The following is a 16575-nucleotide window of genomic DNA, read 5'->3' as shown; positions in this document are numbered from 1 at the left end:
TCACGCAGGCACCCAGCATCTGAGCCTTGAAGCAGCTGAATCTGGTCTGATTCATAAAAATAAATGTGTTGAACCCTTGAATTAATCATCCTGCTCCTTCTCTATTTTCAAGTTCACTTGGTTTTGCTGTTTCTTGGACAATTTTCATGCATTTTATTAAATGTACGAGTCTGCTGCCCTCATTGGTTATGAGGAATGTTCCCTTGTTCCATTCATTTTTAAGGGAATTTTCCAAGGAAAATCAACACCAGCCCAGGTGCTTGCCCTGGATTTGGGGACCCTGGGCTTGGCCTGGTGCAGTGTCTGCAGCAGGAGGTGACATTGGGGAGGGAACCTGCACCTCCTGCATGGTTTCGGTGTCTTAATATGATTAAAGGACAAATAATACTAAATGTTTCCTTAATAGGAGAAAATACCCAGCATTGACAGTAGTGATTAAGTTCCATTAAACAGTTGTTAGTTTGGACACCAGGTGATTAGTACATCCAAACCACTTCATTTCCAGACTTTGGCACCTTGCTCATTACTAACTCAAGCCATAAAGTTCAGTGAATCAAGTTGTAAATAGTTTTATTGGTCCCATGTTGGAAAAAAAAAAAAATTAGGGTTGTGAAATTCCTGGATGATTTCAAGTTAGGTATTTCTTAAGTCCTTGTGTTTCTGCTTTCTGTTCTTTAGTTATTCATCATTGCAGAGGATTTAAATTCTGTTTCTGCTTTGGCAAGCACTAAATCCAGTGGGCTAGTTGAGAGTTGTATTCCTAAAATAAAATAAACCAAATTCAGAGAGGGCTGGAGATGCACCCAGCTTGCCATAGTTATCCAGGGGAGGAATTTCCTCAAGGACACCAGAGGAGCAGCTTTTACAGCTCCTGGAGAAAGGTCCACAGTCACCCACACGCTGCTAATTATTGAATAAAACACAGAACCTCATGTTTCTGTTTGTTTTCTGAAAATAATTCTCAGCTTTTTGAGAATTATTTCATGTCCATTTAATGATAAGGTGTCCTTCCAAGCAGCTTTTGTTTATTTACTTTTATTTTTAATGAAAGTTTAGGAATTGAGTCGTATGTCCTGACACATTTCAAGATGTCAGTGCTATTGCAACAAGGCTCATTTTAATACCTCTTAAGTGACTGGGAGCAAATTTTTGGTTTCTCCAAAGCAATTTGAGGATTAGAAAGATGTGCTGGCTTCACCCTGGTTTAGCTTTCAAATTGCCATGTGTCCTGTTAAGTCTGTTTATGATTTCAGTGACCCTTGCATCACTCCCATGCCACTTTTACAAATTGCTGCCGAGGTGTTTATGGCCAGGTTTCTTTCCCAAATGTAAGCAATTTTTTTTTTTTTTTTTCAGGAGCCTGCCCAGAAACCATCATCTTTTATGGTGTGGTCACAGAAATGGTGTGTTTTTTAGCAGGGCAAGGCCTCCCTGCTCCCTCAGAGTGCATGTGTGTGCCTGCAGAGGCTGTGTGTGTGTGTGCAAGGCAAGGCAGGACAGCTCCATAACTGCAGGGAGAATCAGGAGGTGGCTCCGAGTCACCCACTTACTCACTGCTGGAAACCTGTGTTTTGTGGTTTTGCAGAGTAGTTTTTTAGGCCAAGTCAGGCAAAAAAAAAAAAAATATAAAATACACAGGTCCCCTCCTCGTTTCCAAATTTATCACTCGTGGAAAAGCAAACTTGGTGTGAGATGAGGAGCTGCAGTGGGAATCCCAGCTGAGCACAGCAGGTGCTGAGCTGGCAGTTTCACAGCAGATTGTGAAATTTGATCTCACAATGGGAAATGGAGCCACTCCTTGAGGGCAATATCTGGAAACATAATGGGGAGCCACCCTTCAAAGGTGATCCGGGTAATAATGGGGCTTAGAAACACTTTCTACCTGCTTTGCTTAGAAAATTATGAAAATTTTTAATGGTGTTACTGGTTTTTGCACAAGCACATTATATTTAGCTGTACCTCAACTGGTCCTGAGCTCAGACACACCCAAGGCACTAAACTGCCCAGTGCCACCACCACTGCAAGGTGGAATGTGTCCTGTTTGTTCTTCTCTTCTCTTCTCTTCTCTTCTCTTCTCTTCTCTTCTCTTCTCTTCTCTTCTCTTCTCTTCTCTTCTCTTCTCTTCTCTTCTCTTCTCTTCTCTTCTCTTCTCTTCTCTTCTCTTCTCTTCTCTTCTCTCCTCCAGATTTTCACCCCTATTTTTTCTGGAATTTGGGCATTTTTACACCCTCTGAGTAACTTCCACTGCAGATAAATGTGGTAAATCTGTGCTCAGCCACGTTAATGAAGGTGGAACATCCAGAATTAATGCATTGGCCCCATGACACTCTGTGCTACTTGATGTCTCCCTCCTTTCTTCTTGAGATTGGCATAAAGATTGCACCTGTGCTCCTGCAGGTTCTTTATGCACACCACAGCCTCTGAATAATGTAGACTAATAGAAAAGACTTCAAAGAACCATAACAGAGTTTTAAAAGGGCTGGAAGGAGAGGCCAGTGGGAAATGTTATAAGAATTCCACCTTTCCTGCTTAGCTAAGCAGTAATTTAGGAGGACATGTAAAGTCTACGGGAGAATTTCAAAGAAAACAAAAAGCAAACAAAAGCAGAGCACACTGCCCTGATGCTGGAGACAAAGGGAGAGAGAAGGGAGAGGCTCCCAGCAAATCATCTGCTCCAGTTTGGCATTTTTTAAGTCCTCAGACAGACAGTGAGCAGAGTAATAATGAAAATATTTAGAGAGATTTGGGTGTTATTTGGTAGAGGTAAAAGCAGAGGGAAAGGAGAGTGGTGTAGCAGTGACCTGAGCAAGTAATTATGTGATTGAAATCTGTTACCCAGGAGCTCATTAGCAGCAGAGAACAAATGCCTTTCCTTCTGGAGCTGTGGATATTCTGCTGGATCTCTATCTCACATCAAATTAAAACTCTGTCAAAGCCACAGGAGGATTAACACCACCAGGCTGTTCTTTCCAAGACAGAGATTTCCACAGCCACTGGAACCATCAGTGCTGAGGAATTAATGACCAGCAGACACCAGAATTATCTGGATCTTTGGAACTGGAAAAAAACTGCTGCAAGTCAGTGAATTTGGACGTGTTATGAATCAAAATCACACTGCACGCTGCCCTTATCTCCTAATAATTAGGGTTAATAATATTTTTCTTTCTCTCTAATAATTAGAGAAAGAAAAATTAAAGATTTTGAGGAGAACATACTGTTTTAGAGTAAAATTCCCCCATTTTCACTCTCATGGGACCAGCGTGGAGATCCCACCAGAGTGGGGTTTCAGAAATGCACTTTGTGCACCATTGAAGCAGGAAACAACAGAACAAAGGTTTCAGAGCAAACTTCAGGGGCACACATTGAGCAACTGCTCTGCCTGAACCCAACCTCATTTATGGCACCAGGAGATCGTTTTGGCAAAGTGCTTTTGGACATTTTTCAGTTTGGGTCATTAGGAATTTATCTGCTACTGAAAGTCAGCTCCAGCAGAACAGGGGTGAGATATGGAACAGGATTACATAATAGGCTTTCACAAAGGAAAATCTTGGGCTGCACAGTCCAAGAAAATTTGACTCAGTAATAATAACAACATAATTGCTACTTTAAAGATAAGAGAAAATCAACTATGCTGATTTCTCTGATTATTTGAAGATATTGTAAGTGAGAACATGGACAAGCAGTTGATACCTGGAGGACAGAAGCAGTGATTTATAATTAAAAAAATAAACTCTAGAAGGCAGGGATACATTAAAAAACACTTTAATTCAGTCATACATATTTTAGGACACAGGGATTCTCTCCTTTTCAAGGAAATGCCTTACCATGAACTTGCAGGCTGTAATCTGACATAAATAACACCGGGGTGGATGTTCTGGGAGAAAATTCATCTTTTACATTCCTAACAAAGGGACTGCAAATAAATATATTTCAAACTAGGAGGGGCTGACAGTGCTTTTTCTGTGATCACACAATACACAGCTTGCTGCCAGTGCCCACAGAGTATATAACAATCATATACACCTTGAACATTTACACATATACAGGTGGAGAGCTGTGACAGCACAAAATCAGGAGCTCAGAGTCTCTCTCCCTTCTTTTCCCTATTCACACCTCTCTCTTATTTTCTTGCTGCAGATTTCAGACTTACTGGAAAAGCACTGGGGGCAAACACCCCTGCAGAGGCAGAAAACCTAAAGGCGGGAGGGCTGGAAAGCCAAAAATCACCTCAATCCTCCTACAGAACCCAACAGCAACCAGGCAATTTCACTGCTGCTACCACTGGGAGGATTTTGCTTGTCCTTTTGCACAGAAGAGGCTTTTCTCTAAAGCTGTGTGGGTGAGAGCCCTGCTCTCCCTGCAGCTCTGACAGGAGCACTCCTGGCTCTGTGCCCTGCCCAGGTCACAGGCAGGTCCCTGTCCTGTTGGCCCACGAGGGGAAGGTCTGCAGCTGGAACAGGGATGAGGCCCAGGTGTTGATGGCCAGGGTGATGGTCAGAACTCCCAGGATGTTGAGCACAAACCCAGCTTTGGCCTAGAATTGGAAAAGAGAAAGGTTGTTAGCAGCTCTGAGCAGTTTTTTTCCTTCCTTGATGGTTAGGATGGTTTGCATGGTTTGATTTTCTCTTTGGTGTGTTTTTTCCACCAAATTATATTTAAGTTGGTTTTCTTCACAAATATAATTTGTATAAAGGGAAAGGTTTCCATTGGATAAAACTCTTAAAACTAGGAGTCCCAAATTTCTTTTATTCCACTTCTCTTCTGACCTGGTATTTCTCTCTAATGTTACTTTGAATTTCTTCTTGGATCAGCATTAATGCATTGACCCATGTTATAAGTTATGGAAGATATCAGGAGACATGGCACTGCTGTCCTTGCATCTTTAGTGACTTCTTCAGTCTCTAAAGACTCAAGAGGGCACCCAGTGAGATGTGCCAGGCTGTTCCCTGTCCCTGCAGAAGGACAGCTCAGGTGACAGGGCCCTTGGACACCCTCATGCTCTACATTTGGGTTTTTCCAAGCAGTGAGACATTGACAGCTCTTATTATAAAATCTTCAAAAGGCCCTGGCTGTTCTTTAAAGGTTCATTAGCACCTTCCTAAGATTTTCAGAGTGTATTAGAGACAGTGTGACCCTTTATTAATGCACACACATCTTCTTTCCACTTGACGTGAACTGGGCACACTGACTTTTCTAACTCTCCAAAAAGAACCAGCATCAGGAAAAGATCAAACCTAGGGGTGAAAATTCTGGGAAAAAAGTGTTTGTTTGTTTGTTTTTTTTCTCACCATATCAATAACCCTGAGCTGTCCATAGGAGAAGACAATGGCATTGGGAGGAGTTGCCACGGGGAGCATGAAGGCCAGAGATGCAGAGAGTGTGCAGGGCAGCATGACATAGAGAGGGTTGAGGCAAATTGCTTCAGCCTGTGCACAAAAAGAGAGCAGAGATGATGGGTTTGACACACAGAAATGCACAGAAATCTGGTTGTATTTGTCCATGTCAGAAGGCTCATTCTCCCCCAAACACTGCAGCCACTCATATTTTGCTGCTGCTTCAGGCACTTCCAGCATCTTTACACAGCAAATGCAAGAATTGATTTTGTGGTCAGGGCTTTGTATAAATGGATAAATAATGCTTATATTCAGCTCCAAACCCTGGCTTTGGATTGGTAAAGAACAAAATTAAAGCACCAGGGGAGGCAGGTGAAGCTGTGGAGGTGAGAGCTTTGGTTTAGGGGCTGGCTGGAGTCTGTGGCCTATGCAAAAAGATTTTGGAGGAGCTCATTCCAGTTTCTGTCTGGAACCAGCCTTTCACTTTGCAGAACTCTGTCTGCCCCAGCAGCAGGAATCTCCTGTGGAAATGCAGAAGTCTGAATTAGGTCATGCTACCACCTTCAGAGGTTTCTGCAAGGCCTTGGTGGGGGTGAAATACAGTCATGGAATGTTGCAGGCAAGGAAATGCTGCTGCTGCTGTCTCCGTGCAGAACAAATTGGAAAAAACAAGTACAGCTGGCAGTGACCTCATGTTTAGGCCAGAAGGCAAAATCTTCATATGCCAGCGAATTTAATCCCTTTGCTTTTCCCCAGCAATGGTTCCAGAAAGGTTGAATAAGCATGGTGTGTGTTCCTGTGTGCACACACAGATTTTTGTTTCACCCTGATGGGATACAGGAACCAGTGCTTGGCTTTGCCAGCAAGATGGATCACTTTAATTTTGGCAACTGAGGAGCTGAAAGCTGTCCTTATAAGAATATTTTGACATGCTGGGACTCACCATAGAAGCCAGAATGGGGAGGAAGAGGGTGGTGGTGGCCACGTTGCTGGTGCACTCGGTGAAGGTGGCGATGAGGAGGCACAGGAGGAAGGCAATGGCTGGGTGAGGGATGTTCTGCAGAGGGGTCAGCTTGGTGCCCAGCCATGCAGACAGACCAGATTCCTGCAGCAGAGCAGAGAGGGAGGCCAGGTTGGAGAGGGAAGAGCCACATCAGGGTTCTGGAGCAGCTCTGATGCCAGCTCAGCCCTCCCTCCTCAGAGCAGTTCTCATGCAAACTGCAGGAAAACACAGCCAGGGCTCACAGACAGGATTGTCCAGTCAGGTAAACAAAAAAACCCCAACATTATTTCCCATCCAAGGAATTGGAAAGTAGGAGATCCTGCATTTATATTGCACTATTGACAGCAAATAATTATTTCCCTGTTCAGATCATTACTTGTACATGATCAATATTCGAGGTGCTTTTTTATATATAAGCAAGGATATTTGAATTAATTTCCTAAAATATTTTAATATAAATCTTATCAGATGCTGTAGTGATTTAATGTCATTTCATCACATTGTCTGAGATCTTGATAAAACTGTCTGAATCCTTTCACACCCTTCATCCTTGTCAGTCACTGGGAAGGAGCAGCATCCTCCCTGTCATTCTGGCCTTTCTGCAGCAGCTTTTATATATTTGGTTAATTATTCTAGGAAAAAATTAAATTGATTCCTTAAATATTTCCTTTTCTAAACATGTACTTTTCCATTTTAATGTTGATCTTTGAATTCTAAACTGGTATTTCTGGGCACTTGAAGCCTTTTAGAATTTCTTTATTGTCTATAGATTTAAAAAATGGATTATCTGTTCCATCACTTAAATCATTACTGAAAAATAATGTGTGGCACTGGACGTGAAGTTTCTCTAGCATGCTCTACATTTCTCTTCTAATAGCTGAATTTAAATCCTATTTCCATAAATCCTTGGTTTGAAATACTTTGGAGACCCCTCCTGGGTGAATCATCTCATCGTGCTGGCTGCACCAATTACATTTTATTTAAAAGAAATTTTTAATAAATTTGTTTGGGGCAGTTTATTAATCAGCCACTTTTCTAGAAACACAGCCAGTGGTGCTGCCCTGATTGGCACGGGGAACAAGCAGGATGTGATGCCAGTGCTCCAAGGATGGTCCCAGTGCCAGGAGCTGGGGAAAAGGAGCATTTGATGCTCCGGGTGTGCCCTCTTGTGTCCTGGGAGAGCACGAGGAGCAGGTGGTGAAGGAGCCAGCCAGGAAAGCAGAGATCCCAGGTGAGCTGAGGGATGTTACCTCGCTGCCCTTGGCCAGGGCAAAGCCCCCTCCCAGCAGGAACACGATGTTCCAGGGCATCTTCTCCTGCACCACCTTCCAGTCCAGCAGGGGTGGAGGGGCCCGGAACTTTGCCCTGCCCCCTGGAACCCAGAAAAGAGATTTTGTGAAGCCACAAAAACCCCCAAAGAAAGGGAGAACTACTTGGGAGCTTGGTCTGAACATCAGGAATCCCTTCTGTCAGCAAACTCTGGAATTATCTCCCGAAGCAAACGCTGGGAGCACCAGCAGCAATGGTTTTAAAACTTGACTTGCAAAAAGCTCTAAGGAATGATCTTTGCTGCTCCAAGAAGGTCAGTAGGAGGCAGGGAAGGGTGAGTTAAAGGTGTGGCAGCAGCTCCGGGTGTTTCTGTTTAAGTTGTGTGCTCCCTCCTGAAGATTCCAGCTTGGAATCCTTCACAAATGGGAATAACAGGGGGCAGGAACACTGCTGGGATAAGAGTTTCCTAAGTAGTTAATGAGAAACTGATTAGTTGATGAGTTCCTGAATAGTTGATTAGTTTCCTCATAAAATTACGAGAAACAGAGATTTTTATGTCACACATGTTTTGCCAAACCTTAAGCACACAGCTGGAAGAGCACTTTGAAGTGATATTTAATATTTGAAATTTCTGTAAACACAAAATGTGAACATTTCCCACACACCTATTCAGTCAGCTGATTTTTGGTGCTTCAGTGACTCACCTGTTTGCTCTTGCTCTCTGTCCTGGTTGGAGAAGCCAGAAGGGAGGATGAAGAGCAATATTGAGATGAAGAGGGCTACTGTAGCATCAGTGACATAGCTGCAGGAGAGCAGGCAGGAGTTTAGGTAGTTAGTATTATATAATACTAATATATTAGTATATTAGCTGTGATTCAAGCTGGATAAAATCCAGCCTGTTCCACTTTTATTCCAAGTGAGGACGAGAAGGGGATGGATAATACCTTGTGTTATCTTTGTTGAAGAGAACTGTTGCCCAGCCTGGGATGAACCCAGGTTCTCTTGTAAACCACAACACCACCAGGAGAACGAAGAGGATTAAAACTTCTATTTCTGCAAAGCTCATTTTGCCCAGTTTCTTGCTCTCTTCCTTGATGATTTCATAGGCCTGTTTCTCCTTAGCCTTGGCAGCAGGACTGACACCACAACCAAAATTCTTCTTAAAACTGGAAGAAAATGGATGAGAAATATCAGAGAAATTTGCCAGGTATCCAGAGAGTTAAGAACCCAAATTTATTCTCAATCATAATGTCTTTATATGCATTTAAATATGAATATTGAAATTAAATATATTATAATTTGCAACCATGGTGAATAGGAGCTCATGTCTTGACAGGATGATCAGAAAGACAAGATGATCTTGTCCCTAAAAGCTCATTACTTCAATGTAAATAAGTGAGATATATGGATATGTGAGGAAAAAAAAAATACAGAATCACAGAATGGTTTGTGTTAGAAGAGACTCTAAATTCCATTTCATTCCAATGAATGGGAAGGGACACCTTCCACTAGACCAGGACAATGTTAATGTGATTGACAAGGCTGTTTGATCACTTTGCTAGGAAGTAAAGAGTTGCCAAGCTTTTTAAAATGACAGAAAATGAGAATTTGAAGGTGAAAAAGCATTTCAGGTGTTACAGCACTCTTTCCATGTAACATGAGGGAAGTTAGGATAACACAAACATGAAAAGCTGAGTATTAAACAGGCAGGAAATGCAGGCTGGTTGTGTGGGGTGATGTGCTCCAGAACCAGCCCAGAACTAATCCTGTAGGTCTGAGGCAACCCTGGTCACAAAGGCATTTACAGCTCTCTGTAGAAATCAATTTCCTGCTTTGGAGCACAGCAATCTCCTAGGACACGACAGCAATGCTGCAGAACAGGTCATGTGCACTCACAGCTCCCTGTTTTCATCTACAGGGCACATTTAGCTGGGATTTAATCAGATTCCTCAAAGGAAAAGTGCAGAATTTTAACAGGCACCAAGAGTGTGTTGTGGTCTCTGTTGTGTCAGGATTTTGCCACCTTCTGAGTGATTTTTCTCATTAATAAAGGATCACTGATGTTGAATAAGTCCTGATCAGAGCCCCCAGGTGCATGGCAGGGGCTCAGGGTACTCACTTGAAGCCCAGGTACAGGATCTGCAGCCAAATCCAGGCCAAAATCAGCAGCACCAGCATGGTGGGGAAGGCGAAGGAGAACCAGGAGGCAAAGTTGATGATGCCACCATTGTCTGGGAAGATGCTGGAAAATGCAGGTGGCTGTTAGCATCCAAAATTCCACACTCCCTTCTGTCCTTCATTAATGAGCCAGAAAAAGGGCGGTTCTGTGGGGCCCATTGGGGAAGAGAAGCTCCCAGGAAAGGGACCAAAGTGACATTTTCCTTTCTCTGGGAGCCAGCTGGAGCAGAATGCTGCAGTTTGGAGGGTGTTTAATCCCAGACTTACTAATTAACTTGTCCTTGCAGCACCAGGTTTGGGGTTGTCCCAGTCAGAGTGGCAATCCCTCCAATGCTGGATGAGTAACAAATGCACAGGGACATTCCCTTGGACAGATTCAAGTGCTTCTTCTCAAGCTCTTCTTTTCTCTTTCTCTCTTCCTCAATCACCACGACATGAGAATTACCTAGATCCCAAGGAACAGAAGAGCTGCAGGAGCTATGTTGGACAGGAGAAGGCCTCGGGCCTGCAGAATTTAATATTTCAAGGCTAGGACACAATGGATTCAAAGCTGAAGGAACAAAGTTCCTCATTTTAAAGCTGGCATTGTTAATTTTTTGACCTTCTGCCCGTTTTCACTGGTTGTCTTGACACAGAGCAGTTTTTCAGAGGGGAATTTGAAATGTGTGCTAAAGTTTGACACTTCCTTGTGAATGAGGGCAATGTCTGAACTGCAAATGGAGGGGAGTGAGGCAAAAATTCAGGGAATTGTAACAGATCTGGAGGAGCTGGGCTAAAAGGAGCTTTTCCTGCACCAGCACCTGTCTGCCGGCACTGAGATTTATGTTCAGAAACTCTGGAATCACCTCAAAAATGGGGAGAGGGCAAGACAGCTGGTAAAGAGATATTCTTGCTTGATTGTGTACCTTTGGATTAGAAAGATCTTTTTAATCCCTAACCTTCCAGCTGGAAACAGGCCAGAAATTTTGCCTTGGGAATCCCCTATGATATGATAAGTTACACAGTGGATAATAATTGAACTGACATAAATATACAGGGAAACAGCAAGCCTGATATAAAGGCTTCCCCTAGTGGAGAATTTGTACTTTTTTGGTCAGTTTGTTGAGTAGTTATGAGCGTTTTGTATTTTTGATTTAACTTCAGCCAAGTAGTAGTAGTAATAGTAGTAGTAGTAGTAGTAGTGGTAGTAGTAGTAGTAATAATAATAATAATAATAATAATAATAATAATAATGTGGTTTTGTCTGGTTCATGGAAGAGTCTCATCAGGGCTGTGTGGTGCAGTCAGAATGTTTTGGGGACAGTTTTCTTTTAGGATTTACTAGGAACTGCTATGACAGGAAGGCCATCCTCCATCACCATGAAGAAAAAGCCACTCCCAAGCCATTCACCTTTTTCCTCAGGCTCTTTGGAGCTCTCAGGTGACTTTTCCTGCAGCTCAAAGGCCTTGTTGGTGTGTTCAGACACCTGGTCAGTGGTGCCAGACTCTGCTTCTGACTTGTGCAGCTGCTCCATCACAGCCTGGGCGATGGGGACCATCATGGCAGTGGTGGCTGTGTTGCTGATCCACATGGACAGGAAAGCTGTCACCACCATGAAACCCATCAGGAGCCTGCAATGAGAAGGTTTGGGAAAGCTGGATCAGAAGCCAGCCCTGCAGTGATCTTTATTTTTATTACAAACACTCAGCTGCAAATGCTGGGTTTGGAGAATGCTCAGCAATCCCCACCCAGCGTTTCCTCCTGCCCTGGTTTGCTTTGTGAGCGACCCAGTTAAGATTTAACATCAATTTCTCTTTTTCAAGCAATTTTTTGACATTCCTATGGCTAAGGATGTGGAAGCTGGTAAGCTGGAGCAAGCAGTTTATCCAGTCAGATCCTGGATCTGACATCCACATCATTCTCAGGAAGACATTTCTCAACAGCACATTTCAATGCATTACAATAGATTTTAAAGAGGGATTGCAAGCTGAATTTGATCCCAAATGGCAGTCAGTTTAAGCCATAAGGAAGATGATCTCTTTTTTTTTTCCTCTTGTTATTTTATCCCACCTCTATTATTTAAGATTCTCTTCTGACTCATCTAAAATTCTAATCCTGGTTTCGGTATTACTCTGTTATTTGTCTCAAAATTATTCTTTAGATGAGATGTAGATTATATATCAGATGAAAAAGGGTTTATCTTGTATGCATTTTTATTCTATTGCTTTGTAATTTCCTTCAGTATTCCCTCTTCTTATGAGCTGAAACTGATTAAACAGGGAGGTGCAGCCTGTGCATAGCTTAAAGTTCTAGTCTTGAAAACATTTGTTGTTTTCTAAACAAGCATCCTCATATTTTCTCTTCTCTGTGCAATCAGCAGCAGGCAGAGAGTCCACATTCTCTGTGTTCCAGCTGTGCTTTTTCCTGACTGTCCAAAGTTGAGCTCCTGGCCCAGCCTAGCAGCACCCTTCTCTTTCCAGTATTGACTCCCTTGTTGCTATTTCTCCATCAAAAAGCCTTTTGGAGTTAAAAAATAAAACAAAACAAAACAAAACAAAACAAAACAAAATAAAATAAAATAAAATAAAATAAAATAAAATAAAATAAAATAAAATAAAATAAAATAAAATAAAGACACACCAGGTGTGTAAGACCTCAACATTTGCAAGGCTTGCTCAGGCCCTAACTCACTTGGGCTGCAGGAAAGCATTTGCAGGGAAAGATTTGCAGATTCCCCTCAGAGATGGGGTCTAATGCCATAAAATCCTTCATCCCACAGCATTTCCACCCCTGACACTCACAGGGCTGGCCTGACACCCGTGATCAGCAGGACCCTCAGAGCCACTCGCTTGTGCAGGTTCCAGGTCTCGATGGCAATGGCCATCACCAGGCCCCCCAAAAAGAGCATGTTGGTGTCCTTCAGGTACTCCTGACACACCTGTGAGGTGGGAGAGGGGAGAGGGAAGAGTCACAAGAGAGGGGGACATTTTCTGAGGGAGTTCATTCCAAAGGCATTAGCAGGGAGTAACTCAGGGTTGCATCTGAATGGGGAATTTGCTTTGATTTCAGATTAGCAGCTCCACCCAGAGCTCACTCTGGGCTCATGCAAGGTCTACTCCATGGAGAAGACAGAGAATAATAATAATAAAGTTAAAATAAAATAATAATACTATCAATAACATAAATATAATGATGGCCATCATATAATCCTGGGGAGCAATCCCAGAATAAAAGCAGCTGACTGATTAATACACGGAGCAAGATCTCTTACTGTGGTTGAATCCATGATATTCATTAGTGGGAACAGCAGGACGGGCAGGAGAGCTGTGACAGCCAAAGGCAGAGCTTCTGTGCACCAGAAAAGTGCCATCACTATGATCACATAGCCACACAGTGCCTCCTGCCAGGGAAGGGGACAGCAATCAGAACACGCTGAACATCGAACCTGGGGCTTCTCCAAAGCCAAGGCCTCTTAATTACATCCACTGCCTGATAAAGGGATTAGATAAAAGGTTATTTCCTTTCCTATCTAGCCTCTGACCTCTGCAGATCCTAATCAAATGTCAAACTGTGCAGCAATCTCATCAGAGCTCTGAGGAGCAGATGAGACCTTCAGCGGGGGCAAAAATAGCACTGGGGAACAGAAGAGTGGGTGACTTTGGACTTTCATGATAAGGGATTGGCAATCACTGAATAGGCTTCTTGATTGTGCTGATGGTGTTATATTCAGATATTCTGATTGTGCTGATGGCGTTATATTCTGTATTTATGTCCTTGAGTTGTAGAATCAGTTGCTGATCCAGTCAAGGTTTCTCCGCCTGTTTTCACACGGGCTGCAGATCATGGCCCAGGTGAACCAGAGCTAATTTCAGCAGCTTGGACTCCTTGTACTGTAAATGCTTTTATAACTTTTCACTGGATTTTTAGCTTAGTAGAGACTTTGAAAGGCTGACTGGCAGACTGGTCACAGATCATTTAAGCTTCCACTGACTTTGTCTTGTTTGTTTGAGGAAAGTGAGATTCCCTGTTTCATGTCACTCTTTTTCTGGGGAAACCTTGATTTACTTCTGCTTTGGACAACCACTCCAAATTTCAAGTAAAAATGTTTAAGCCAGTCCCTGCACACTGAAAAGATTCAAAATTACTTGTCACAACAGTGGCATTTGGTTGGGTTGGGAAAGAAAGTAAGAGGAGGTTTTGGTGTCTTCTGTGTTTTGGAATTTGCACAATTGTGGGAGACACCAAAGCCAAAGGAAGAAAACCATGGATGTGTGGTCTTGGATAAAGGATGTCCACTAAAATATACTGCTCAGTATGAATGAACTGTAGTGATGCTTTTGGAGGTTGGATTACAGAGGATTAAAGCAAGGAGCTGGGATAATGGGTGGCAGGATTGAATCTGAGACTCTTGGGAACAGGCTCAGGAATTCTGAACGTGGTGTGGAGGTTACAGGGCTGTGAAGGGAAAGGATGAACAGGGAGCTGATCAGTTTGGAGGAAAGAAGACAGCAATCTAGGTGTGAATTATCAAAGCAATCAGGCTGAAGAAGTCTGAGAGATTCCCAAAGATACTAAAACATTCCTTTTTGAGCCTCATTTTTGAACGAGAGCATTAAGAACCTTAATTATTCATCCCAGTGATCACTGAGAACAATTTGCCCTTTTGACAATCCTTTTTCTCCATGTTTGTAATTAAAAGGCACAGATGGGTGCCTTTTGAGAGACCCTGGTAGAGCTTTGGGATGTATCTCATGGGCACAGTGCCATTGTCCTCCATCCTGCTGTGAACAGGCTTTCAGGCAAAGCTGGAAAAAGGGTTTCCCCAAAGTCAGACACCCTGTAAGGACACTCTTCTGCCTTTAAGCAAGATTTTTAGCATTGTTTGCCCTCAATTATAATAGCTCAGTGTCCAGTGCTATGTCATCTTAGGGCAGGTTAATAGATGAACAGAATAGAAAAAATGTGAAATTCCACCCTGTAGCTGCTGGCTCACACCACCAGCTTTTCCTGCTCAGCAGTGGCACAGTGCACAATTTAACCCAAAAAAACCCTTCTCAAAGGTTTCCTTAAGTGGCAAAGGAAAAGATCCTGGACGTTTTCTATTCTTGTCTGGTTGCTGACTGCATAGAAACCAGAGAGAGTCATTTTCAAAGAGCAACTGAACCAAGACTGCCAAATCACTCCACTGGTAGCTCCAAGGACTCACTGTATGTAACAATGTGAGTGAGTTTGAACTCATGGCCTCAGGACAAAAAAAAAAAAAAAATCACTCTCTGTCTCCTTAGAACTTAGAACTTTCCTGATCCTGATCTCTTTTCACTTCAGTGACTCCTTTGCCTACTGAACGTTGACTAGCAAAAAAAGGGACTTCTTATTTTTCTTGGTTTTTTTTTTCTTGGTTTTTTTTTTTTTTTTTTTTGACTTCCTGGTGAGCTTTTAAGTAATAATTTAAACTATTTTATTTACCTAGTGAGGGAATGAGAGCTGACCAGCTGCCACACTCAGAGCTGAGGTAGGTAGGAAGGGAAGGGTTAGGGAATTACAGAATGGAACTTGGAGAAGGAATCTAAACTGGGAATCAGCAGGGATTGGGAGGCAGAGACCACAGGGAAGAGTGAGGATTTGTTGAGAATCCAAAGAGAAGTGACAAGAGGGGCAGTCTGGGATGAGCTATTCTGTGTGCTGGGATTGTAAAAAAAGACCAGAGATCAGATCTTTCTGCATGAAGAGGTTGAGAGTGCAAGAAACAGTGAAGAAGCAGCAGAAGACTGGGAGTCTGTCAGCTCACAGCTCTCTCTTTAAATGATCAATACCCTGCAAATACCAACCCAGGTACTGCAGCTCCTGAGTCAACTTTTCCTGAAGGAACCCTAAGCCAGGTGTCCTCCAGAACTTGGTGTTTTAAATTTAAAATCCTTGTTTGGATTCTTGCAGAAATAAGTTAAAGCAAAACTGAAATGCGTGATATTTTCCTTTATGTATCAGAATGCCTTGTCTGTCTAAAAATGGCTTTTCTAAGCAGCAGTGACAGCAAGGAAAAAAATAAAGGAAGATGTGGACTGAACACTGTTAGAAAATGCAAAGGGGGATTAAAATTGAGCTTTAGGTGCACAAGAATATCTTAGTATATCTTAGATCCTAGTGCAGCACAGAAAGTCCTTTTCTAAATCAGCCAGATGCAAAGAAAGAGTCACAAAATCTCTCTCAGATCGCTGAATGTTCCTCTAGAAGATGCAACCACAGATGCAGCTCCTCATCCATCTATGCCCCACTGCTGTTTTATAGCCCCAATATACTCAGGAAAAAAAAACAAAAAAAAAGAGATCTCCAAGCAGCAGATGCAGAAAGAACCTCTTCCCCCTCGAAAAAAGCCGCTCTGAGACTCTGGAGGCTTTGAAAGTGAATTTTAAAAATTCCTTACCTTGGTGGGCAGAACCAGGGGCAGAGGGAGAAACACCAGGGGTACCAGGACGATGATGAGGTATTTCCTGCAGGCCAGCACTGCCTGCCAGGAGAAAGCCATGGTGCTGGAGCTGGCCCAGTGCTGAAGGGCCTGGAATCTGCTCTTGGAGCCTATATAAACACCAGGGAATATTAACCATTGACCTCGGGAGATTGGGTGTTGTTTTTGGAACTGTAATCGGAGAAAGAAGGAAGCGAACAAAGAAGGGAGGAGACAGTAGAAGAGTGTCAGAGCAGGAACTTTCTGAAGGGAATCTTGCAGAAAGATGATAAATCTGGCGGAGAATTAATTCCTTGTGGAGCAAGCGGGTTTTTGAAAGCATGACCTGCACTTTTAAAAGTATAATATT

General features: G+C 42.8%; 1 protein-coding gene across 1 annotated transcript; it reads right to left on the bottom strand.

Annotated features, from left to right (window-relative positions):
• Window positions 1-3746: 3746 nt before the first annotated feature.
• SLC13A2 (solute carrier family 13 member 2) lies at window positions 3747-16321 on the bottom strand. Its single transcript, XM_064729298.1, has 12 exons — window positions 16185-16321; window positions 13035-13163; window positions 12565-12701; window positions 11174-11394; window positions 10051-10228; window positions 9725-9847; window positions 8550-8771; window positions 8310-8407; window positions 7587-7708; window positions 6277-6438; window positions 5289-5426; window positions 3747-4534 (listed from the first exon to the last, which is right to left on the bottom strand). Exons 1-12 carry the CDS (start codon window positions 16284-16286, stop codon window positions 4403-4405), a joined length of 1764 nt encoding a protein of 587 aa, XP_064585368.1. The 5' UTR covers window positions 16287-16321; the 3' UTR covers window positions 3747-4402.
• Between the last annotated feature and the right edge of the window lie 254 nt (window positions 16322-16575).

This window comes from Zonotrichia leucophrys, chromosome 19 (genome assembly GCF_028769735.1).
Source record: "Zonotrichia leucophrys gambelii isolate GWCS_2022_RI chromosome 19, RI_Zleu_2.0, whole genome shotgun sequence".
Classification (NCBI taxonomy): Eukaryota; Metazoa; Chordata; class Aves; order Passeriformes; family Passerellidae; genus Zonotrichia; species Zonotrichia leucophrys.
This window is presented reverse-complemented; position numbering and strand designations above follow the sequence as displayed.

Bases quoted from the DNA above. Each gene is read 5' to 3' on its own strand.
- SLC13A2 (XM_064729298.1), bottom strand. From the start codon at position 16,286: ATGGCTTTCTCCTGGCAGGCAGTGCTGGCCTGCAGGAAATACCTCATC. The intron at 12,702-13,034 runs GTAAGAGATCTT...CCCACCTCACAG, and splicing joins ATATCATGGATTCAACCACA to GTGTGTCAGGAGTACCTGAA. The intron at 8,772-9,724 runs GTGAGTACCCTG...ATTTTCTTCCAG, and splicing joins ATCCTGTACCTGGGCTTCAA to TTTTAAGAAGAATTTTGGTT.